A 19,761-nucleotide genomic window follows, 5' to 3' on the forward strand; every position below is an offset into this window, starting at 1 on the left:
AAATTAGGGAATGAGCAGCTGTGAACAAAAGTGACTGTTGAGGTGTGGATGACTGTGATAGGCTACTCAGTCGCCCGGACCTCCAGTTGAAGAAGGGCGAGACCTTTGTATGAAGGCTGTCAGAGGCTAGGCGAGTCATTTCCCAACACCAGCTTAAACAGAACTTTCAGTAAACCTGCTTAGTAAGATCTTTCAGGTTTAGGGAAGTCCGGACCCGTTAGATGGAGAGCTGGATTGAGCAATTCCTTTAGACATGGGGAAGTAGGAGAGAGGGGTTAGCTCATTGGACAACGAAAATCCTAAGTCACTAACCCATTAGGTTCTGGTTCTGTTTGTCCTCAACCTGACAAAGAGACATGAAGCTGCTGAGATCTGACCCAGAAACCACCAAAAGGTTCCTCAGAGACACAGAGAGGAGCTTCTAGAGTCCTGCTCAGGATCCTCATGGAGAAGTTTGTGACAATGACATGAGATCAGACAGTGACCATCAGCATTATGGGTAATGTAGTTTTAGAGACTCACCTGACATGAAATAGAACCGAAAATGATATAAAAGACCTGCAGCAACAATTAGAACCAGAACCAGGAAAACAAGGAGAACCAGGAGAGCTTTGGCCCAGGATGGAAATCGTTCTGTGGAGACACATGAAGAACATCATGACCTCTGACCTGGATCCACAGCAGGTGTTTGTTTATATTCCTGACCTTTAACCAGCAGCTCCACATCAGCAACTCTCTGTTCTCCTCTAAAGGTTCTGACGGTGCAGGTGTAGGTTCCACTGTCAGACAGCTGCAGGTTGGTCAGATTCAGGCTGAGATCTCCAGTCTTCAGAGCTTCAGTCTTCATAGATGTTCTGCCTCTGTAAAGCTGGTTCTGATCCTTCAGGTCATCTCCTTCCTGCTGACGCTGGTGGACGGTTGAAGGACTGAGGTTGGAGCGGCTCCACACCACTGTGGGGTCGTCCATGTCAAATGTGGGAAACTCACAGGGCAGCAGGATGAACTGATGACCCTCAAACATTTCCACAGCTGAGTCCTGCTGGGACACTGTGAGGACACATAGAGTAGATGGTTTCAGATTTAACATCATCATCTGCAGGAGATCTGAAGATAAGCTGTCAGCAAGAAGAACGGAGCAAACAGGACTTGTTCTGGAAGAAGGTTCATTAAAGCTCTTCAACACAGTCCTCTCTGGTGGAACCTGGAGACCAACAGTATGAGGAGTTGTTTAAATCTCTAAGTTCAAGAGCTGCTTGGTTCTGATCAGGCATCTAAAGCTGAGTTGGCAGCTTCTGGTGTGTTATGAGAACTTGGACAGCTTTGACCCGTTACCACAGAGTCTTCTCAGTGGGACCAGCTGAGTGTGGAAGAGAATCTGGTACTGAATGCCGTCCTTCCTTCTGTCAGCCAGCTGGACTCTTACCAGTTTACATATAACGATGAAACAGGAACAGAGGATGCAGTGGCATGCTTACTCCATGACCTCCTTCAACGTCTGGAAACTCCTGGAGTCTTTTCTAGGGTGAACTGCATAGATTTCAGTTCTGCTCTTAATAAAATTCAACAACATCTGGTCATCTCTAAGCTTCAGAGTCTTCATATCTCAGCTCCTCTCATCTACAACATTCTCAGCAACAGACCTCAGGCTGTCAGATTCAGCTCCACCACATCTTTCACCATCATCAATACAGGTGTACCACAAGGCTGTGTTCTGAGTCCCTTCCTGGACGTTAGCCCATCTCCCATGATCAGGTACTTCAATATTCAGATGACACAGACATACTTGCTCTGCTCTTGGACCAGGACTCACTCACAGCCTACAAAGACTCTGTTGCCCACTTCGCCCGCTGGTTCAAAGACAACCTTTTTCTCCTCAATGTCACTAAAACCAAAGAACTCATGTTTGATAATCGTAAAAACACGAACCCACATGATCTCATATATAACAACAATCAGCCAGTTGAGATTGTGGATCACTTGAAATACTTTGGTATCACTCTAGAAGATAAGCTGAACTTTAATTGCTTCCTCAGTGATCGACAGGCTGTAGATTGAAGGAATTTAGCGAGTTTATAAAGTTAGGTGTTAACAGCAGTTTTCAGTCTTAAAGGTGGGGATGAATGTAAACATCACTGATGGATTTATGGCTCAGGACTGCATCTGCTCTTGTTTTTCAGACAATACAGGGAAACATCTTCTCAACATAAATGTATTCCTGGAAGGAACTCTAAGAGTTAAATGTTCTCTCTGAATATTATTTATCTAATAGCGTCAATCATTGGGGTCACTTCAGTTTATGTGATGTAAATTTCTCACTAGTCACCAACATGAAATCCTTGAATTCAGTGTTTCCTGCTCTGCTACATCAGGTTGAAGGAGGCAGAAACTTTCTTTGTGGAACGCTGAATATTTGTGATTTAAAAGAACTAAAGTTTGCCAAGTTTAGCACAGAAGTTAGAAGCTGAAAGTTTCATGCTATGATCTGCAGTAAAACTAAATTGTCAGGGAAATAAAATCCATAATTTTGTAAAACCTGGAGGCAGAAGGTCTGTTTAAAGGAAGTAAATATCTGTTCTGTTGATGTTCATCCTGTTTTGTCCAATAGAAGATGTTGTTTCTACGTGGAAAATAGACTTTTATTCTGAGCCTGTTTTCAATAAAGCACTGAAGATCCCAGCAGCTGTAGTTATGATCAATAACTAAGATTAATATTTTCATATGTAAGTTTCAGTTTATTAGCATGTTCCATATTTTTACTGATGACATTATTACTAGTCTGTTAGATGGTGTAATTATGACCACAGTGTGATAACAGTCTGTCTTAATTTAGAACCAACAGGAGTTTGTCTAAAAACATGCAGATGTTCTATGAAATTGTTTCTGGATCAATATGTTCCTCCTCAGGATGATCCTGACTGCTCCTCTGATAATAAACATGTTACTACAGGTTAGTGGGCGACAGCCATGTGGAATAAAACAGGAACAGGTGCAGGAAGGTTTGGTTGATGTTTAACTGACAATAATAAAAGTCAATGAAACCTTATTGAAAACGATGAAAATATGTTGCATGTGTTTATTGCCCTAAAAAAATCGATATCATCTGACCAACAGCAAATATTTATTTGGCTAAAGGATCAGAACCTGACTGGGTTCTGGTTCAGGTTTAGGCACCAATAAATAATGATCCTTGTCTGTGTAAACTAACTCCTAATACATTTGTCTTATTCCCCAAAAGCTTTAAAACAACTTAAAAATATTCTTTAGGAAGTTCAGTGATTAACGTTTATTTTATTTTAACGTTTAAACAGTTCAGAGTAAAAAAATGAAGTCATTCATAAACAGAAATATTTCCAGTCTTATCTTTGGCTTTGAACGAATACAGAAAATATCATAAAAATAGGACTTCTACAGGTCAAGGGTCAGGAAAAGAGCAGCTAAAATCTCTGCAGACCCCACACACCCTGCACACAAACTGTTTACCCCCAGGTGGCGCTACAGAGCACTGTCTGCTAAAACCAGCCAGTTTCTTCCCCCAGGTTGTTTCTCTGATCAACACTTGAAAGTCAGAACAACACCATGAATACTTGGACTGGTCTCACACCATTATCTCTATAAAGTCACTGGTTTTATTTGTACATTTGAAAGATTTTATATTCCCATTTGTTTCTATTGAAAGGAAAAAAGAAATCTTCACTGAGAGCAAAGTGTCCTGGAGTCAAACTCCTTGTTTATGTGAAAAAACTTGGCAATAAAGCGGATTCTGATTTTAATAAATTCAAAAACATGACCTCACCTTTCAGCTACTACTTAGTGAGAAGATCTTTAAAAAGGGGAGGTTTTTCTGACAGCGTTGCTGCACATGTGCAACTAAAACTCAACTAGAGATTAGGGCTAAACTGTTCTGCTGGTTATACATGCTCTGGAATCCCAAACAGAGGAGACAACAGACCAGTGGTTAGAGCTGTGGTTCCCACTAACTCCCACAGACCAGGCAGTGGGAAAAAAGTCAAAGATGATCCAATGATGAAAAAAGAGGCAGAGCAGTAAAATCCCCTGAAACCAGGATAATCTGTCCTATTAAAGCATCTTGTAAAGTGCTTGTTTAGAATCATGTTATATTGTTGCAGTTTTTATGGGGAATAAATCCTACAGTTTTACTCCCAGAACAACCAGTATAACCAGGATGCAAGCGATATTTCCAGTTCTGTGGGGATGTTTCTAATTTCCGGCAGACTTCTTCCTTGTAACACTTGATGCTGATTAGATGCTCGTTGTTGCTCTTGTTGAAAGAGCTCGCTGAGAATCGACGGAGACCTAAAATGAGAAAACTACGGTCTCAGTTCAGGTCTCAGTTAACTCAAGTTCAGACTCCAAACTCACGCAGGCGAAGGTCACTGACCCACACAGCTCTTCTAACGTTTAGTGCTTCACACATAAACTGCTTGTTGACTCTGCTGTCAGTGGGCAGCGTGGTCTCTGAAACACCACCTCCATCCCCAATCCTAATGCACTTTAGACACACACACCTGCACATAGCAACATTATACAGTAACACAAACACACATGTATACAGCAGGGACAGGGAGTGGTGGAGACTGGCCATTTTTGATTGTGTCTCTGGTCTGTTACTGGTTCAGTAGAGGTCGTTGGTGTGGCGATAACCTTTAGGGCTCTGGTGGTGTTACAGGACCAACGGGGGTGGGGGCTGGCTGTTGGAGTGGTGGTGTTTGGGTGGATTAGGGTTCAATTCAATTCAATTCAGTTTTATTTATATGGCGCCAATTCACAACACATGTCGTCTCAAGGTTCTTCACAAAAGTCAGGTTCATATATTCCAATTAATCCTAATCATTGAACAGTTCAGTCAGATTCAGTTATTTATTCAAATTGGATAAAAAGTTTTTCTATCTAAGGAAACCCAGCAGATTGCATCCAGTCCTCCTGGATGAGCATGTAGAGACAGTGGAGAGTCACTGGTGTTGACTTTGCAGCAATCCCTCATACTGAGCATGGTTATATTAATATAATATAATTATATTAATAATAAACTGAACTGAGGGAGATCTGCTCATTTTACTTCTAGTAATACTGATCAAATCCAGAAAATAACATCTGCAGATCAAAATAACCAAGAAGAAGAAATACCAAACACTGTGTGCTTGAAATGCTCTTAGATTCATACTACTACTACTACTACTACTACTACTATAGTATTATATGCATGTATTACAAGCTGCACATCAAGTCATTCTTTATAGTTTTTGTTCTAGATTAAATATTTTCTGTTTTCATTCACCATCAAATGATAAACAGAAGAACCTTGTGCTACTAATATATTACAGGCTGACAGCAGACCACACAGTTACAGAGAGGAACCAGAACCCTTGGAACAGAACCGTCTGGGTCAGCTTTTTACTGAACTGTTCAACAGAAATGCCACTCCCAATATGGCGGCGAGGTTGAGATCACAGAACAACATAGTTTTATGGCAGCATTCTGTCTGCATCTAAATAACTTGAAATCCGTTTTCCAGCTGAATCTCACCTGCAGAGACAAACTGGACGAAGACGGCTGACAGCAGCGCCCAAAGTGACCCAGTCAGCAAAGGACCCATTTCCTTGTTGGTTCGATCCACCCGTCCGAACCTCAGTTTAGTTCCATGCGACGTTTCCACGTGAAAAACATTTCCCCAAACATCTAAACACTAAAGTTGAACTTGAAACGCTACAGCCTGTTAGCAGCAGGTTGAAACTATAATAAATGACATCAAGTCAGAGAAAGTAATAAGTGTCAGAACCAGGAAGGTGCGGAACCAGGTGGAGGTGAAGATGGAGCTTCTCTCTGCTGATTGGTTCTTCTTTGTCAAACAGGTTTTTCTGGGTCGAGTTATTCCAGGAAGATTTTTTCTCTTTATTTAACAACAGTTACAAACAAACCAAGGCATAAAACATCAGAGTTATTTCTGTTCAAAATGATGGAATTAATACAATAAATATGCAGAGCAAAGAACATAAAAAGTCTTCAATTAAATATTTATTGCATCAAACCAAAAATGTAAATCATAGAATACGTTTTCTGAGGAGATTTTCTTATTACCAAATTAATTCAGCAAAGAAGAAATGTTCACTAACAGATTTAGACAGATTTGTGATCAATATGAGAGAAAAATCTTTAGGTTCAGCTTTAAAGTGAAGCCTTGGACGGTGATTGGCTGAAGAGGAAATGCGGACTCGATGCTGATTGGTTGGAGTCATTGGACGGAGCAGAGGAGATAGATAGATAGATAGATAGATAGATAGATAGATAGATAGATAGATAGATAGATAGATAGATAGATAGATAGATAGATAGATAGATAGATAGATAGATAGATAGATAGATAGATAGATAGATAGATAGATAGATAGATAGATAGATAGATAGATAGATAGATAGATAGATAGATAGATAGATAGATAGATAGATAGATAGATAGATAGATAGATAGATAGATAGATAGATAGATAGATAGATAGATAGATAGATAGATAGATAGATAGATAGATAGATAGATAGATAGATAGATAGATAGATAGATAGATAGATAGATAGATAGATAGATAGATAGATAGATAGATAGATAGATAGATAGATAGATAGATAGATAGATAGATAGATAGATAGATAGATAGATAGATAGATAGATAGATAGATAGATAGATAGATAGATAGATAGATAGATAGATAGATAGATAGATAGATAGATAGATAGATAGATAGATAGATAGAGAGAGAGAGAGAGACGCGGATTATGCGAATATTTTGCGTCATTTGTGTGCTTTTGCCCGCTTGACATTCCGCGTGAACTCCGCGTTGCCAAATGTCAACAAGCGGCAACGCTTCGCCGCGTCATCAAATAGGAGGAGCTTCCATCTGCTGCTTGCTGGTTTCAACTGAACATGGTGGACACGGATTTCACGGACCTAATTACAGTGTTTTACCTGTGGAGAGCCGAAAAGACTGCGGGCTAACACCACTGCTCCTATGCTCCTCCCCCATCTTCCGTCCTCCAATCAGGGACCTCCACCTGTGCACTGAGGTAACGTGGGTAATGTAACCACAGCAACGCAGATGATGTCAGCAGGACGCTGGGTTCAGATGGTGGTCTATAGAGTCTCCTATCAGAGATCCATGTCAGATCCAGTTTGGCTCTGATCCAGTTCTTCATGAAGTCTCAGAGGACATCTTCATTCATACATTTAAATGTTTTTGACCCGTTCATCTGATATTAGACCGTGTTCTCTGTTTCCACCTGCCTAGAAAGTTGAAGCTTTGTTCTGCTGTTATCCTGCTGGTTCCTTTGGTTCCTCCTGCCGGTTCTGACCCACTCTATCAGAGACTAGTGGACTTTTCTCCCTTGGTTTAAACATGAACAGACCTGACAGATTCACAGGAACCTATATCAATGTGAAGGTCCTCTAGACGTGTTGTGAACCCAGAATGCTCAGCTGATGAACTGGACCCACAAATAACATTTACCAACACATGTTCTCAGTGTTTATCGATATTAATGTTCTGAATTTATTCATGTGTGTCTGCCTGTGCTTCCTGTAGACAACATACAGAGACTTGAGGTCTCCAGACTGTCCAAGCCCCACCAGAAGATCAGTCTCAATCCTGTCCAACATCGTCCTCCATCAGAGACATGAAAGCTGGAGGTCTCTGTCTCTTCCTGCCTCTTTGGATCATCTCATCAGTCTGTGATGCAGCAGGTGAGCTCTGAAACACCAGCATGACAATAATAAGACAACCAGGAATGATAGAGACAGTTCTCTCTAACCTCTGTGCTCTGGTTCCTCTCCTGCAGATCACAGCAGAACCTGGACAGAACGTCCCTCTGCCATGTAGAGCTGCTGACAGTAAACCTGTCATAGTTGTAGAGTGGAGCAGAACTGATCTGGTGTCAGATTATGTTTTACTGAACAGAGATAATCATTCTGATCCAGAGAAGCAGCATCCATCCTTTAAGAACCGGGTGGATCTGAAGGAACCACAGATGAAGGACGGAGACGTGTCTGCGATTCTGAAGAACGTGACGATGGATGATTCTGGAAGATATGAGTGTCGAGTCGTTCAGAAAGGAACAAATCGCAGGAAGAGAGCCATGTTGGATTCTGACCCCATCAGCATCTTCCAGCTGGATGTAGCTCATCTTCCTCCAGGTGAGTCTAGATCAGAACTTCCAGCACCTTCTGTTAGGCTCAGTGCAACAGAGGAACCCAGAATGCAGACAAGCAGGCAGCATGATTGTAGGTGAAAAGATTTAATCTTTAGAAAAAACAAAAACTCACACAAAAGAGGAGGCAGGAACAAAACAACAAACGGGCAGGCAAAAAAGGCAAAGCATAATCCGAACAATCAGGTGACATGATCTGAAATGTTTGTGTATATATGGAGCGTGAACCAGGTGAAGCAAGGAGACATATTAGCTTGGTGCAGGTGAATCGAATAAAGTTAATTGACAGACAGAACACAACGTGACGGGAGCAAAACAGAACTAAAAGATACAGACTAATGGAAACGTAACTAGAACAACATGAAACTAAAGCATAACCAGATCCAAAAACCTAACTTGACAAAACATGAACAAGAAGACAAAAACTAAAGCATGACCAGGAAAATAATTAACAGAAGAACGATTCAAAACCTTAACTGTAAAAAACATATGAAGAAAAAACCCAAAACCAAAAACCAAGCAACCCCAAATCACAACAGCTTCCTGGTTCTTGATGTGAGAATGAAACATCTCAGATCAGATGTTTATGTTTTCTAAACATGTTGATGAGTCTCTGGACCATATGGACTCACTACATCTCTGCTGCTCTTCATTGTGATTGCTGTGATGTCTGTTATCTAGAAGAAGAAGAGTGGCTTCATTCCCCACGATGAAGAAATGTCCTCTGCTAGCCTGCAGCCAGCAGAGAGTCCTTAATCGGTAGTTTGAACATATTTCTTTATTCCATGAAGTTCACCTGTAAATGTTGACAAATGATTCAGTGAAGAACTAGAACAAGTTCTCCACCTCTTCACTGATCCAAGCATCTTTCAGCTGGTGGTTGTATTGTTCTATGGCGCAGGAAAAAGGATGATGCTGGAGATAGCCGATTCCAAATACGTCAGGATTTTATTTGGTCTGATGAGCCACAAACACTGACATACACCATCCATCTCTGCTGGAAGAACATCTCCATTCAGCATTTATGTTGGATGACAACCAATGAAAATGCTTGCTGTTAGCACGTGATACACAGACGTTAAGCACTGCCGCGTCACCACATCCACTAGACAACAGTGGTTGTCTCACATTTCTGTTCCTTTCATTGCTTATTTATGGAAACTTAAAAAAAAAAAAAACTTATTTATCTTTTGTTTAAACAGAGAAGTTCCTGACCTGAGACAGAGATCCAGCTGGATGGAGACTCTCCATGACCACTGATGTTACACTTGTAGAGACCTTCATCAGAGCTGGTCACATGGTGGAGGGTCATGTGACCTGCAGGCTCAGTCCTGATGAGGGAGCCATCTTTAATGAAAGCAGCTGGGAGGTTGGAGGAAGTCTTTGTTTGACAGCTCAGAGTGACGTCATCTCCCTCCATCACAGGGAGGACAGGACTCTGCAGGATCACTGATCCACCTCAACACAGAGACAAACTACAGCATTTCATCCATTTCCACACAGCTTCATCAACACTAACTCCACAGTCTGATCTTACCAGAGACAGTGAGCTGGATGCTGCTGCTGGCTGCTCCCTCTCTGGACTCACACCAGTACACTCCAGTGTCATGTTTGTAGAGGCTGCTGATGTTACAGGAGGAACCAGCTGGTTCTCCCCATCCATCTCCACACTGAGTTCTGGTTCTTCTGGTTGTGTTTCTCCTCACAGTCCATCCAGCAGAGATGTTGTCCTCCTCACAGCTCAGAGACACAGAGTCTCCTTTAAAGAACTGAGATCTGCTGGGACTCACAGTCAAACCAGCTGTAAAAAGGACAGAGGGACATAAATATTCAATATTCTAAAAACAAAGTGTGATTACATGACTATATTTAACTTTCTTGAATTTGGGGACGTAACGGTTTGACTAGATTTTCAAATTTCCTCGTATTGACTGATACAATTTGAACATTAGTGTTTCTAGAAAGCTTTTGTTCATGATACATTACATCATTCTCTTCAGAAATACATAATCTTGGCTTTGTATGATAATACTATCTTCAGATGTTTTCTCTTTGTGACTCAATTATGTTTAGAACTTAAGATTTTTTCCAGACAGAAGTATCTTCCTGCCAGTGAGGGAACATTTCCAACCTCCTTCAAGCCAGTTCATTATACAAGGAACTGCTCCTATTTTACGGCAGACCTTGACGTCCCTCCTGGCTGGGGTCTAGCTGGAGGTGGTTTTATTTAGGAGCCAATGCTGGATGTCCAGGAGCTGGCCAGTGATCTCAACACTTCAGCAGGTCTTCTCTGATGGTTTTTTTGTTAGTTACAACAAAATAATTTGCTGACCTGGAGTCTTAACATAGACAATCGTCTTCTTTTGCTCTTAACAAAATAAAATATTTTTTGCATATTTGAAGGAAAGGTTCTGGCAGTTGTTTGTTGCTATGATCCAAACACAGATTATCTGGTATTTTTACAGTTTCTTTGTGCTGTCCTGGAAAGGTTGAGATCTGGGAATTCTGGTGTCCTCCTGAGAACTTCATTGCCCTGAGTGATGTGGTTGGACGAAACAACCTCCCCGATCTGAATCTAAGCATTGTTTTGTAAAGAAACACCTTGTTTGATCACAGGTTGGTGCACAAGTGTACTTGGCCCAACGCTGCCATGGCACAGAGGTCGATAATTAGGCCCGAGCAGCTAAGTGCCCCGAAGGCTTATTGTAATAACTATGTTTATTCTTCTTCTTCTCCGGGCAAATGAATTGGCTTTTTGGAGGCCTAAACATATTCAAAAACTCACCAAACTTGACGGAAAGTTGTCCCCCGCGTCAAATTTACGTATCCTAATGGAACTGAAAATAGCCGTGGCCAAATGGCTCTACAGAGCCCCTTAAAGTGAGATAGGCCATCTGGTAAGTCCTAGAGAGTTAATATTTACTACATAGATAGAGCTTCCAAATCATGAAAAAAAGTCTCCTGCACTAAAACCAACAAGAAGTCAGCCATTTTGGATTGAAGCTGCGATTTTGACTCCTTTATTGCCGTTTCTAGCCCGCGTATCTGAGCAAAGTCCTAGAGATTTTGACTAACCATCTTCAAAATTACTCTGGTTGCTCCTAAGGCATTGGGGATCAAAAGTTATCAAAAGCTTTTTGATACATGAAAGCGTGTGGGCGTGGCCACGCCTCAAAATATGACTTCTCGCCATGAAAGACGAAATTTATATAGCTCCTACAAGGAAAGTCACAGAGACCTGAAACCTTCTGAGATTGATCTGCCTCTAGGCCTGAACAATATTCACTGATCAGATGCTGACATCATCGAAGCCCCGCCCCCTATGAACAGGAAGTGTCATCTTTTCCTTTTGATGGTCAATATTTGGTGTCCTTCACCTAATCAATGTGAAACTGTCCCAAGTGTCAGATAACATGATGGTCTAAGATAGAATGCAGTACTGACGAAGTCTGATGTCACCCCATGGCCATACGTTTGGCTCTAAAGTACACATCCATGGTCCAATTTACTCCAAACTGAATTTGCTCTATCTCCCTCATACATCATTGGATCCACTTCAAATGCAGTATACATCATCATGGATCAATGCTGAACATGTTGACACAGTCAATTGATTATATCACTTTAGCCTCGCCCACCAACAAACAAGTCAGTGCAACTTCCATTGGGAAGGTCGTAGTTTGGCTAAATTTGAACGCTTTTTGCCAGAGCAGAACTCTGCATGACCAAAGGTTGTATGACAGGGTGCTCACAGTGCCACCTAGTGGCGACATGTGGAATCAAGTAGCAACCTCATTGGTGGTGTATACGTGGTGATGCCAGGCACTCGCTGTCGCTGTACAGGCCCAGCACTGCTGAGCTGCGAGGGCCTACAATGCTGCTTGCAGCTTTAAATAATTTTGTAATTTTATTTTCAGATCTCTGGTGTTATAACGTAAACACTCAGGTGAAGAATGAAGCAGAGCTGTGAATTTATCACTCTCTGGTGGCAAGTCAAATGCTGCCTGACTGATTTCGTTAACCCTAATGAATGGTGAGTGACAAACATCTAGTGGAGGGCCTCTTTTGGGAGATCTTCAGCTTACACCTCCAGAAGAGTTCAGCTCATCTCCTGAGGAGATAAATGGGCTTAATGGACTATCAAGCACCTGCACCTTATATCTGTGAATACATTTTTTTTGGGGGGGGTGGGGGGGGGTTCCTGAGATCATGTGACCTTAAGCCAGGAAAATGAAACGATATATTAATATAAAGTCAAAAATGGCAGACTTCATGGAGAAAGATGCAGATTGTGAGGTAAAAGCTCTAAGACTTACAGGTCCTTCTCAAAATATTAGCATATTGTGATAAAGTTCATTATTTTCCATAATGTCATGATGAAAATGTAACATTCATATATTTTAGATTCATTGCACACTAACTGAAATATTTCAGGTCTTTTATTGTCTTAATACGGATGATTTTGGCATACAGCTTATGAAAACCCAAAATTCCTATCTCACAAAATTAGCATATTATTAAAAGGGTCTCTAAACGAGCTATGAACCTAATCATCTGAATCAACGAGTTAACTCTAAACACCTGCAAAAGATTCCTGAGGCCTTTAAAACTCCCAGCCTGGTTCATCACTCAAAACCCCAATCATGGGTAAGACTGCCGACCTGACTGCTGTCCAGAAGGCCACTATTGACACCCTCAAGCAAGAGGGTAAGACACAGAAAGGCATTTCTGAACGAATAGGCTGTTCCCAGAGTGCTGTATCAAGGCACCTCAGTGGGAAGTCTGTGGGAAGGAAAAAGTGTGGCAGAAAACGCTGCACAACGAGAAGAGGTGACCGGACCCTGAGGAAGATTGTGGAGAAGGGCCGATTCCAGACCTTGGGGGACCTGCGGAAGCAGTGGACTGAGTCTGGAGTAGAAACATCCAGAGCCACCGTGCACAGGCGTGTGCAGGAAATGGGCCACAGGTGCCGCATTCCCCAGGTCAAGCCACTTTTGAACCAGAAACAGCGGCAGAAGCGCCTGACCTGGGCTACAGAGAAGCAGCACTGGACTGTTGCTCAGTGGTCCAAAGTACTTTTTTCGGATGAAAGCAAATTCTGCATGTCATTCGGAAATCAAGGTGCCAGAGTCTGGAGGAAGACTGGGGAGAAGGAAATGCCAAAATGCCAGAAGTCCAGTGTCAAGTACCCACAGTCAGTGATGGTCTGGGGTGCCGTGTCAGCTGCTGGTGTTGGTCCACTGTGTTTTATCAAGGGCAGGGTCAATGCAGCTAGCTATCAGGAGATTTTGGAGCACTTCATGCTTCCATCTGCTGAAAAGCTTTATGGAGATGAAGATTTCATTTTTCAGCACGACCTGGCACCTGCTCACAGTGCCAAAACCACTGGTAAATGGTTTACTGATCATGGTATCACTGTGCTCAATTGGCCTGCCAACTCTCCTGACCTGAACCCCATAGAGAATCTGTGGGATATTGTGAAGAGAACGTTGAGAGACTCAAGACCCAACACTCTGGATGAGCTAAAGGCCGCTATCGAAGCATCCTGGGCCTCCATAAGACCTCAGCAGTGCCACAGGCTGATTGCCTCCATGCCACGCCGCATTGAAGCAGTCATTTCTGCAAAAGGATTCCCGACCAAGTATTGAGTGCATAACTGTACATGATTATTTGAAGGTTGATGTTTTTTGTATTAAAAACACTTTTCTTTTATTGGTCGGATGAAATATGCTAATATTGTGAGATAGGAATTTTGGGTTTTCATGAGCTGTATGCCACAATCATCCGTATTAAGACAATAAAAGACCTGAAATATTTCAGTTAGTGTGCAATGAATCTAAAATATATGAATGTTAAATTTTCATCATGACATTATGGAAAATAATGAACTTTATCACAATATGCTAATATTTTGAGAAGGACCTGTAGTCATATCAGAGAATTTGATTATGTAAAAAGATGTTATTTAGGTGGATTAAATACATATTTGTGAACAAAATATTAATTACATTTAAACAGCCCCAACAATAAAACATAAAATGTCTATCCCAGAGGACACATTGCCCAGAAAGGGGTATAAGACAGGAATAATTACTCTCAGACTTGCATTTTTAGATGTACTATTTTAAACTATTAATTTTTTTATTTTATGCTCAAATGTGCATTAATGTTTAAAATGAACATGCAACCATTATGTATTCAAAGAATTTTAGATAACAGTTTTCTCAGTTTTTATTGCCGCTAGAATATTGGTAGTAAAGACTCTAGAGGAGATGTTAGTTACTGATGAACTTCAGTCAGATAGAAATCAGGAAGGATTTTAATGGCTGGGAGATTTCTTGTTTTTTTGTAAATGTTATATTTGATCAATAATAGGGGTTCAAGCATGTTCAGTGTTCAAAATCAATTACTTTCATAATCAAATTTGTTGACTTGGTGCTATTTTTTCAAAATGTTTAATGGAAAATAAAATAACATAGAAGAGACTAAATGTACATCCTTCAATCAAACGAGGTGTGAACATTTTGACAGGAACAAACCTCTCCCATGAACTCCCCAAATACAGACAGCATATTAAGTGTCCCACCAGAGACAAAAACACACTGGACCATTGTTACACAACTTTAAAGGACTCATATCATGCTGTTACCAGGACTGCTGAAGCCAAGAGAAGCTACAGTGAGAAGCTGAAGAACATCCTTTCTACCGGTGACACTTCAGCTGTATGGACTGGTCTGAGAAACCTGACTGCCTATAGGAGCCCTCCACCCATCCTGAACAGAGTCGTCTCCTGGCTAACCGTCTGAATGGCTTCTACTGCAGACATGACAAGAAGCCATTCACACCTCAAACCATCTCCTCCACATCCCATTCAGGAACAAATTTCTCCCATAAAACAACCAACCCCCTACCTTCAGATCCTCTACCTGCACTAAAGATCTCTGAGGAAGATGTAAACAGGCTCTTTCAGCGCATGAAAACAAAGAAAGCTGGAGGACCTGATAACGTCTCCCCATCATGTCTGAAAGCCTGTGCAAATCAACTCGCTCCGATCTTCACAAGGATCTTCAACAAGTCACTGGAGAAATGTGAGGTCCCCTCCTGCCTCAAACGATCCACCATCATCCCGGTTCCCAAGAAACCCACCATCCTAGGATTAAATGACTACAGGCCTGTAGCCCTGACGTCTGTGGTCATGAAATCCTTTGAGCGGCTGGTGTTGAAGCACCTGAAAGACATCACAGGCCCCTGATGGACCTCCTGCAGTTTGCTTACCGAGCAAACAGGTCGGCAGATGATGCTGTTAACTTAGGTCTACACTTCATCCTGCAACACCTCGACCACCCAGGGACGTACGCCAGGATCCTATTTGTAGACTTCAGCTCCACCTTCAACACCATCATACCAGACATCCTCCACCAGAAGCTCACCCAGCTCAACATCCCAGCCTCCACCTGTCAGTGGATCAACAGCTTCCTGATGGACCGACAGCAGCAGGTGAGACTGGGGAGCATCTTCTCCCGAACCAGATCAATAAGTACTGGTGCCCCCCAGGGGTGTGTTCTATCCCCACTTCTCTTCTCTCTGTACACAAATGACTGCACCTCATCGGACTCGTCCGTGAAACTCCTGAAGTTGGAAGGTGGATCGGCTGGTACACTGGTGCGGTCAGAACTACCTTGAACTCAACCCACTCAAGACTGTGGAAATGGTGGTGGACCTTCGGAGAACACCACCCCCATACACCCCCCTCTCCATCCAGGACTTATACAGGTCTAGGGTCGGGAGAAGAGCTGCTAATATCTGCAGACCCCACACACCCTGCACATAAACTGTTCAGAGTTTTATCTTCAGGTGGCGCTACAGAGCACTGTTCACTAAAACCAGCCGCCACAGAGACAGTTTCTTCCTCCAGGCTGTTTCTCTGTTGAACATTCAATAGAGTACAAAACAACAGCATACAGATGTTGCAAATGCACCTTTGTATATTTGTATATTGTATATATGTATTTAAGGACATAAAGATATATGCATAATATATTTTATAAAGCATAAAAAATTTTTTTTTTTTTAAAGCCCAGAGAGCAAAGTGTACCGAAGTCAAATTCCTTGTTTGTATGTACAAACTTGGCAATAAATCTGATTCTGATTCTGAGTATCTGCTTGTCTAAGAAGCATTTTCACCCACAACTTCCTGTTTACCAGAAGTCAAAGACGGGCACAGATCTGTGTGTTATTATAAAATCATAATCCTGACTAATAAAACATATTTACTCAGCAGACAAAGTAAGGATGTTTCCATCGTCATCTTAACAATAATCATTAAAATCTGCGATGAACTGGTTTCTTCTGAAATGATCCCTCCTATCTTCTCTGCAAAAACCACTGATGTGGTTTCACCATTTCAGAAAGCGGGTTAACAAGCTCTGGGTAGAAAGCACATACTGTGAGTAGACCTGCTCAGCTCTGTGATACCCAGGGTTTTCAGTTTCAGAACCTGGGGAATACTTGGGTTACTCAACTCTGAGTGAAGTTAACTCTGAGTTGAAGCACAAGCGTGAGTGAATGGGAAGCCCTGATCAATGGAAGGCAGATAACACGATTCACCATGGCAACGGAAGGAAATGAGAAGCCTAGAAGTACACATTTCTCGCCATTGGAATTATAAATATTAATGACAACATATGGAGAACATCAGCACAATTAGATGCTATGCCAAATACATTTGTATGGATTAAATGTTCAGAATTCAGAACAGAATAGAAAAGAAAACCCTTTATTTTTCCACAATGGGTAAATTCAGTTGTGTCAGAAACAAAGCAAAAGGCAGGAGGACAGTGTGACTCCACTGAATATTTGTGATTAATGTCATGGGAACCTCTGCTGTACAGTAACTGTTTAAGTGCAACGATAACATTCCTGACAGAACAACATATAGATGCCTCTGAATGATTTTTTGCATCATTTATGTTATATAAACAAAACAAGAAATATTAATATTATTGAGATAAATTATTGACTGGTGAAAAACGGAAACACTCAAAAGTATAATCAATAACATTAATAGAGGGAGAAAAATAGCTTTTCACTTTAATGTTTTAATAAAAGTACAATAGAAACCTGATAAACCTCCTGTCTGGTCCTTCTGTTTCTTCAGCAGCAGATGGCGCTCTAACAACTGTTCATCTGTATAAAGTAACCACTAGAGACCAGGGCTGGTTTATCCAACTTCTCAAAGTTTTAGTCTTAAATGTTTTTCAGAAATGTACTCCTGCTTTCAGACTTTAGAGTAAATGCCAGTTATCAATATTCTAAGGCTTAGAATCACTCTGACTCTCCTGGTTATTTAAGACAGCTGCAGAGGTCTCTCCACTGGTTAGGAGTTGCCACTAGGGGGCAGTGATGGCACTGAGAAGACAGGGTGAACCTTCCAGGAAGAATAAAATGACTTGAAGATGTTAATTATTGTCATATTGTTAATGTGAAAATAAATAGATGAAAAAAACACATTTCCTGAGATAAATGACCTAACTTTATGAGATCTTTGGTCGTCTCCAAGAATGAGCTGCATCGCCCCAGAAACTGCACTCAGTAGCTTGACTGGGGGTGCCCTGCCTGAGTGGCTTTATCAGTAATAATGTACAGAGCAGCCAAAATAAGAGGGGATGATTAGTTTAGGCATGCAATACAAAATGAATAATGGGGGGTAAGTATTCATGCCAGAGTGTGTAGTGTTGGAGTTAGATAGATATTTCTGTGCAGCTTTTGGAGAGAATATTCAACCATTTTGTTTCACAGTCTCATGATGAGTGAATGCAGGCTACATGAGATGCAGTCAAACGTCCTGAGATGTTCTCCTACACTTATTTTCTATCTGCACTAGTTAAGGTGGGACTGAACTTTCCTTTTATAAAAGTCTCTGCTTTCTTTCTTCAACTAACTCAACGAGTGTCAGTGTTTCCTCTTCTCTCCAGGTGGGTTTCCTCAAGGCTGCAGTGATCATATCATCAGATTCAGGATTTATACACAAGTCAGGTAAACATCACCTGTTTCTCATTTGTCACCAAGAAATGGTCGGAACTAAACTGCTTGTCTTTAATTCACTAAGGTAAGGTAAGTTTATTTATACAGCGCTTTTCAGCAATGAGACACTCAAAGCGCTGTACATACAATCACAAAGCAAATAAACACAGATACAGACACAGAAAAACAAATCAAATGATAAAATCAAACACAGAAGTAATTTAAAAAAGTTAAATAAAATAAAGAGAATAGAATGATGGACAAGAAAATGAAAGGAAAATTGGACTGAAAACGCAACTAATCATGCCTCGATGGCCCAGTCAAAGGCCACTCTAAACAAATAAGTTTTTTATCCTGATTTAAAGCAACTTAGGGTTTCGGCACATTGAAATTTTTCTGGCAGTTTATTCCAGATTAGTGGAGCATAAGAACTAAAAGCTGCTTCTCCATGTTTGGTTCTGGTTCTGCAGAGTAGATTTGAACAAGAAGACCTGAGAGGTATTTTAAAATGAGAAGGTGATAAAAATGCTCTGGCAGTTTTCATGCATCCTTTTTGACATCCTTTTCCATTAAATCTGAATGTTCCAGTAAAAGAAATTAAATCATTCCCGTTTTTTAAATATTTGATTTCCATATCAAAACAAATTTATCATAGCAGATATTATAAAAAAATAAGCTAATTTGTTTCTTGTAGATTTTGTGGCTCTAAACAAGTTCTGTTTGTCTGGACCGAGGTCAATAATGGCTCTTAGGGTTGTAAAGGTTGCTGACCGCTCCTCTAGAACTACATGAAGAGTTTGAAAGTCTCTCAAAAGTCTGATTTTCTTTTTCTTACTCATATAACACAACTTTGCTTTACAGTTTGATATTAAGACTAGTTAGCTGACCAGCAAAAACATAATTTCTGTAGCCAAGTTCTTCCAACACGGCAACCAGCAGCCTCTCCACTAACTCCACGGTGCAATTCATGCATAATTATACGCTGAGCTCTGATTGGAGGAACACAGAGGAGGCAGATATTGTCATAAACTGTAAGCTTTCAAAGCCCGCCCACTTAGAGAAATGGTTTATTATTGGTTAATTTTACTGTCAGCCATGACAGATCACCTATAGATTTAATATGGAAAGACTCCCAGATTTTACAGAGAAGCAGCCAATCACAGAGCTGACTGGTTCACCTTGTTTGCCTAGCAATGAAGCTGAATGAATCCTGATAGAATGAAACCTGTTTACTCTTAAATTAAACTGGAAACTTTAACATTTACTGAACAGCTCTTTATTTCTTTAGAATATACATAGATTCTGAATATGATTAAGATAAAAACATTTTATTTGGATGATTCTCAGGTTTGTGTTTGTTTACCTTCTGGGCCCTGCCAGGTGCTTTTCTGTTCATTTCTGGTTATTTAGATTCCTTCTGGTTAGTTTTGTTGCTTTCTGTGTTCCGGTGTTATGTTGAGTTATATTCTGGTTTCCTCTTGTTTATGTTCTTAAGTCCAGTCATTGTTTTCTTGTGTTCTGGT

The 19,761-nt window shown here is 41.0% G+C and overlaps 2 protein-coding genes across 6 annotated transcripts in view; both read right to left on the reverse strand.

Annotated features, from left to right (window-relative positions):
* Nucleotides 1-19,755, reverse strand: part of LOC124880561 — a 103,814-nt gene extending 84,059 nt beyond the window's left edge. For 2 of the 5 annotated variants that reach the window (XM_047385797.1, XM_047385802.1), the window contains exons 1-3: nucleotides 5,545-5,812; nucleotides 706-1,047; nucleotides 523-633 (exon numbers count right to left, since the gene is read on the reverse strand). In XM_047385797.1, coding sequence (XP_047241753.1) covers nucleotides 523-633; nucleotides 706-1,047; nucleotides 5,545-5,614 — 523 coding nt within the window. In that variant the 5' untranslated portion in view covers nucleotides 5,615-5,812. Of the gene's footprint in view, nucleotides 1-522; nucleotides 634-705; nucleotides 1,048-5,544; nucleotides 5,813-19,601 lie in introns of those variants that run through there. The other 3 variants (XM_047385798.1, XM_047385796.1, XM_047385801.1) reach the window with 3 other exon arrangements.
* The window catches only part of LOC124881014 (Fc receptor-like protein 5), a 12,131-nt gene continuing 1,413 nt past the window's right edge, over nucleotides 9,044-19,761 (reverse strand). Inside the window, exons 2-4 of the mRNA XM_047386497.1 lie at nucleotides 9,753-10,016; nucleotides 9,431-9,673; nucleotides 9,044-9,105 (exon numbers count right to left, since the gene is read on the reverse strand). Of these exons, the coding sequence (XP_047242453.1) occupies nucleotides 9,044-9,105; nucleotides 9,431-9,673; nucleotides 9,753-10,016 (569 nt within the window). The remainder of the gene's footprint in view (nucleotides 9,106-9,430; nucleotides 9,674-9,752; nucleotides 10,017-19,761) is intronic.

Source organism: Girardinichthys multiradiatus, chromosome 14 (assembly GCF_021462225.1).
Source record: "Girardinichthys multiradiatus isolate DD_20200921_A chromosome 14, DD_fGirMul_XY1, whole genome shotgun sequence".
Lineage (NCBI taxonomy): Eukaryota > Metazoa > Chordata > Actinopteri > Cyprinodontiformes > Goodeidae > Girardinichthys > Girardinichthys multiradiatus.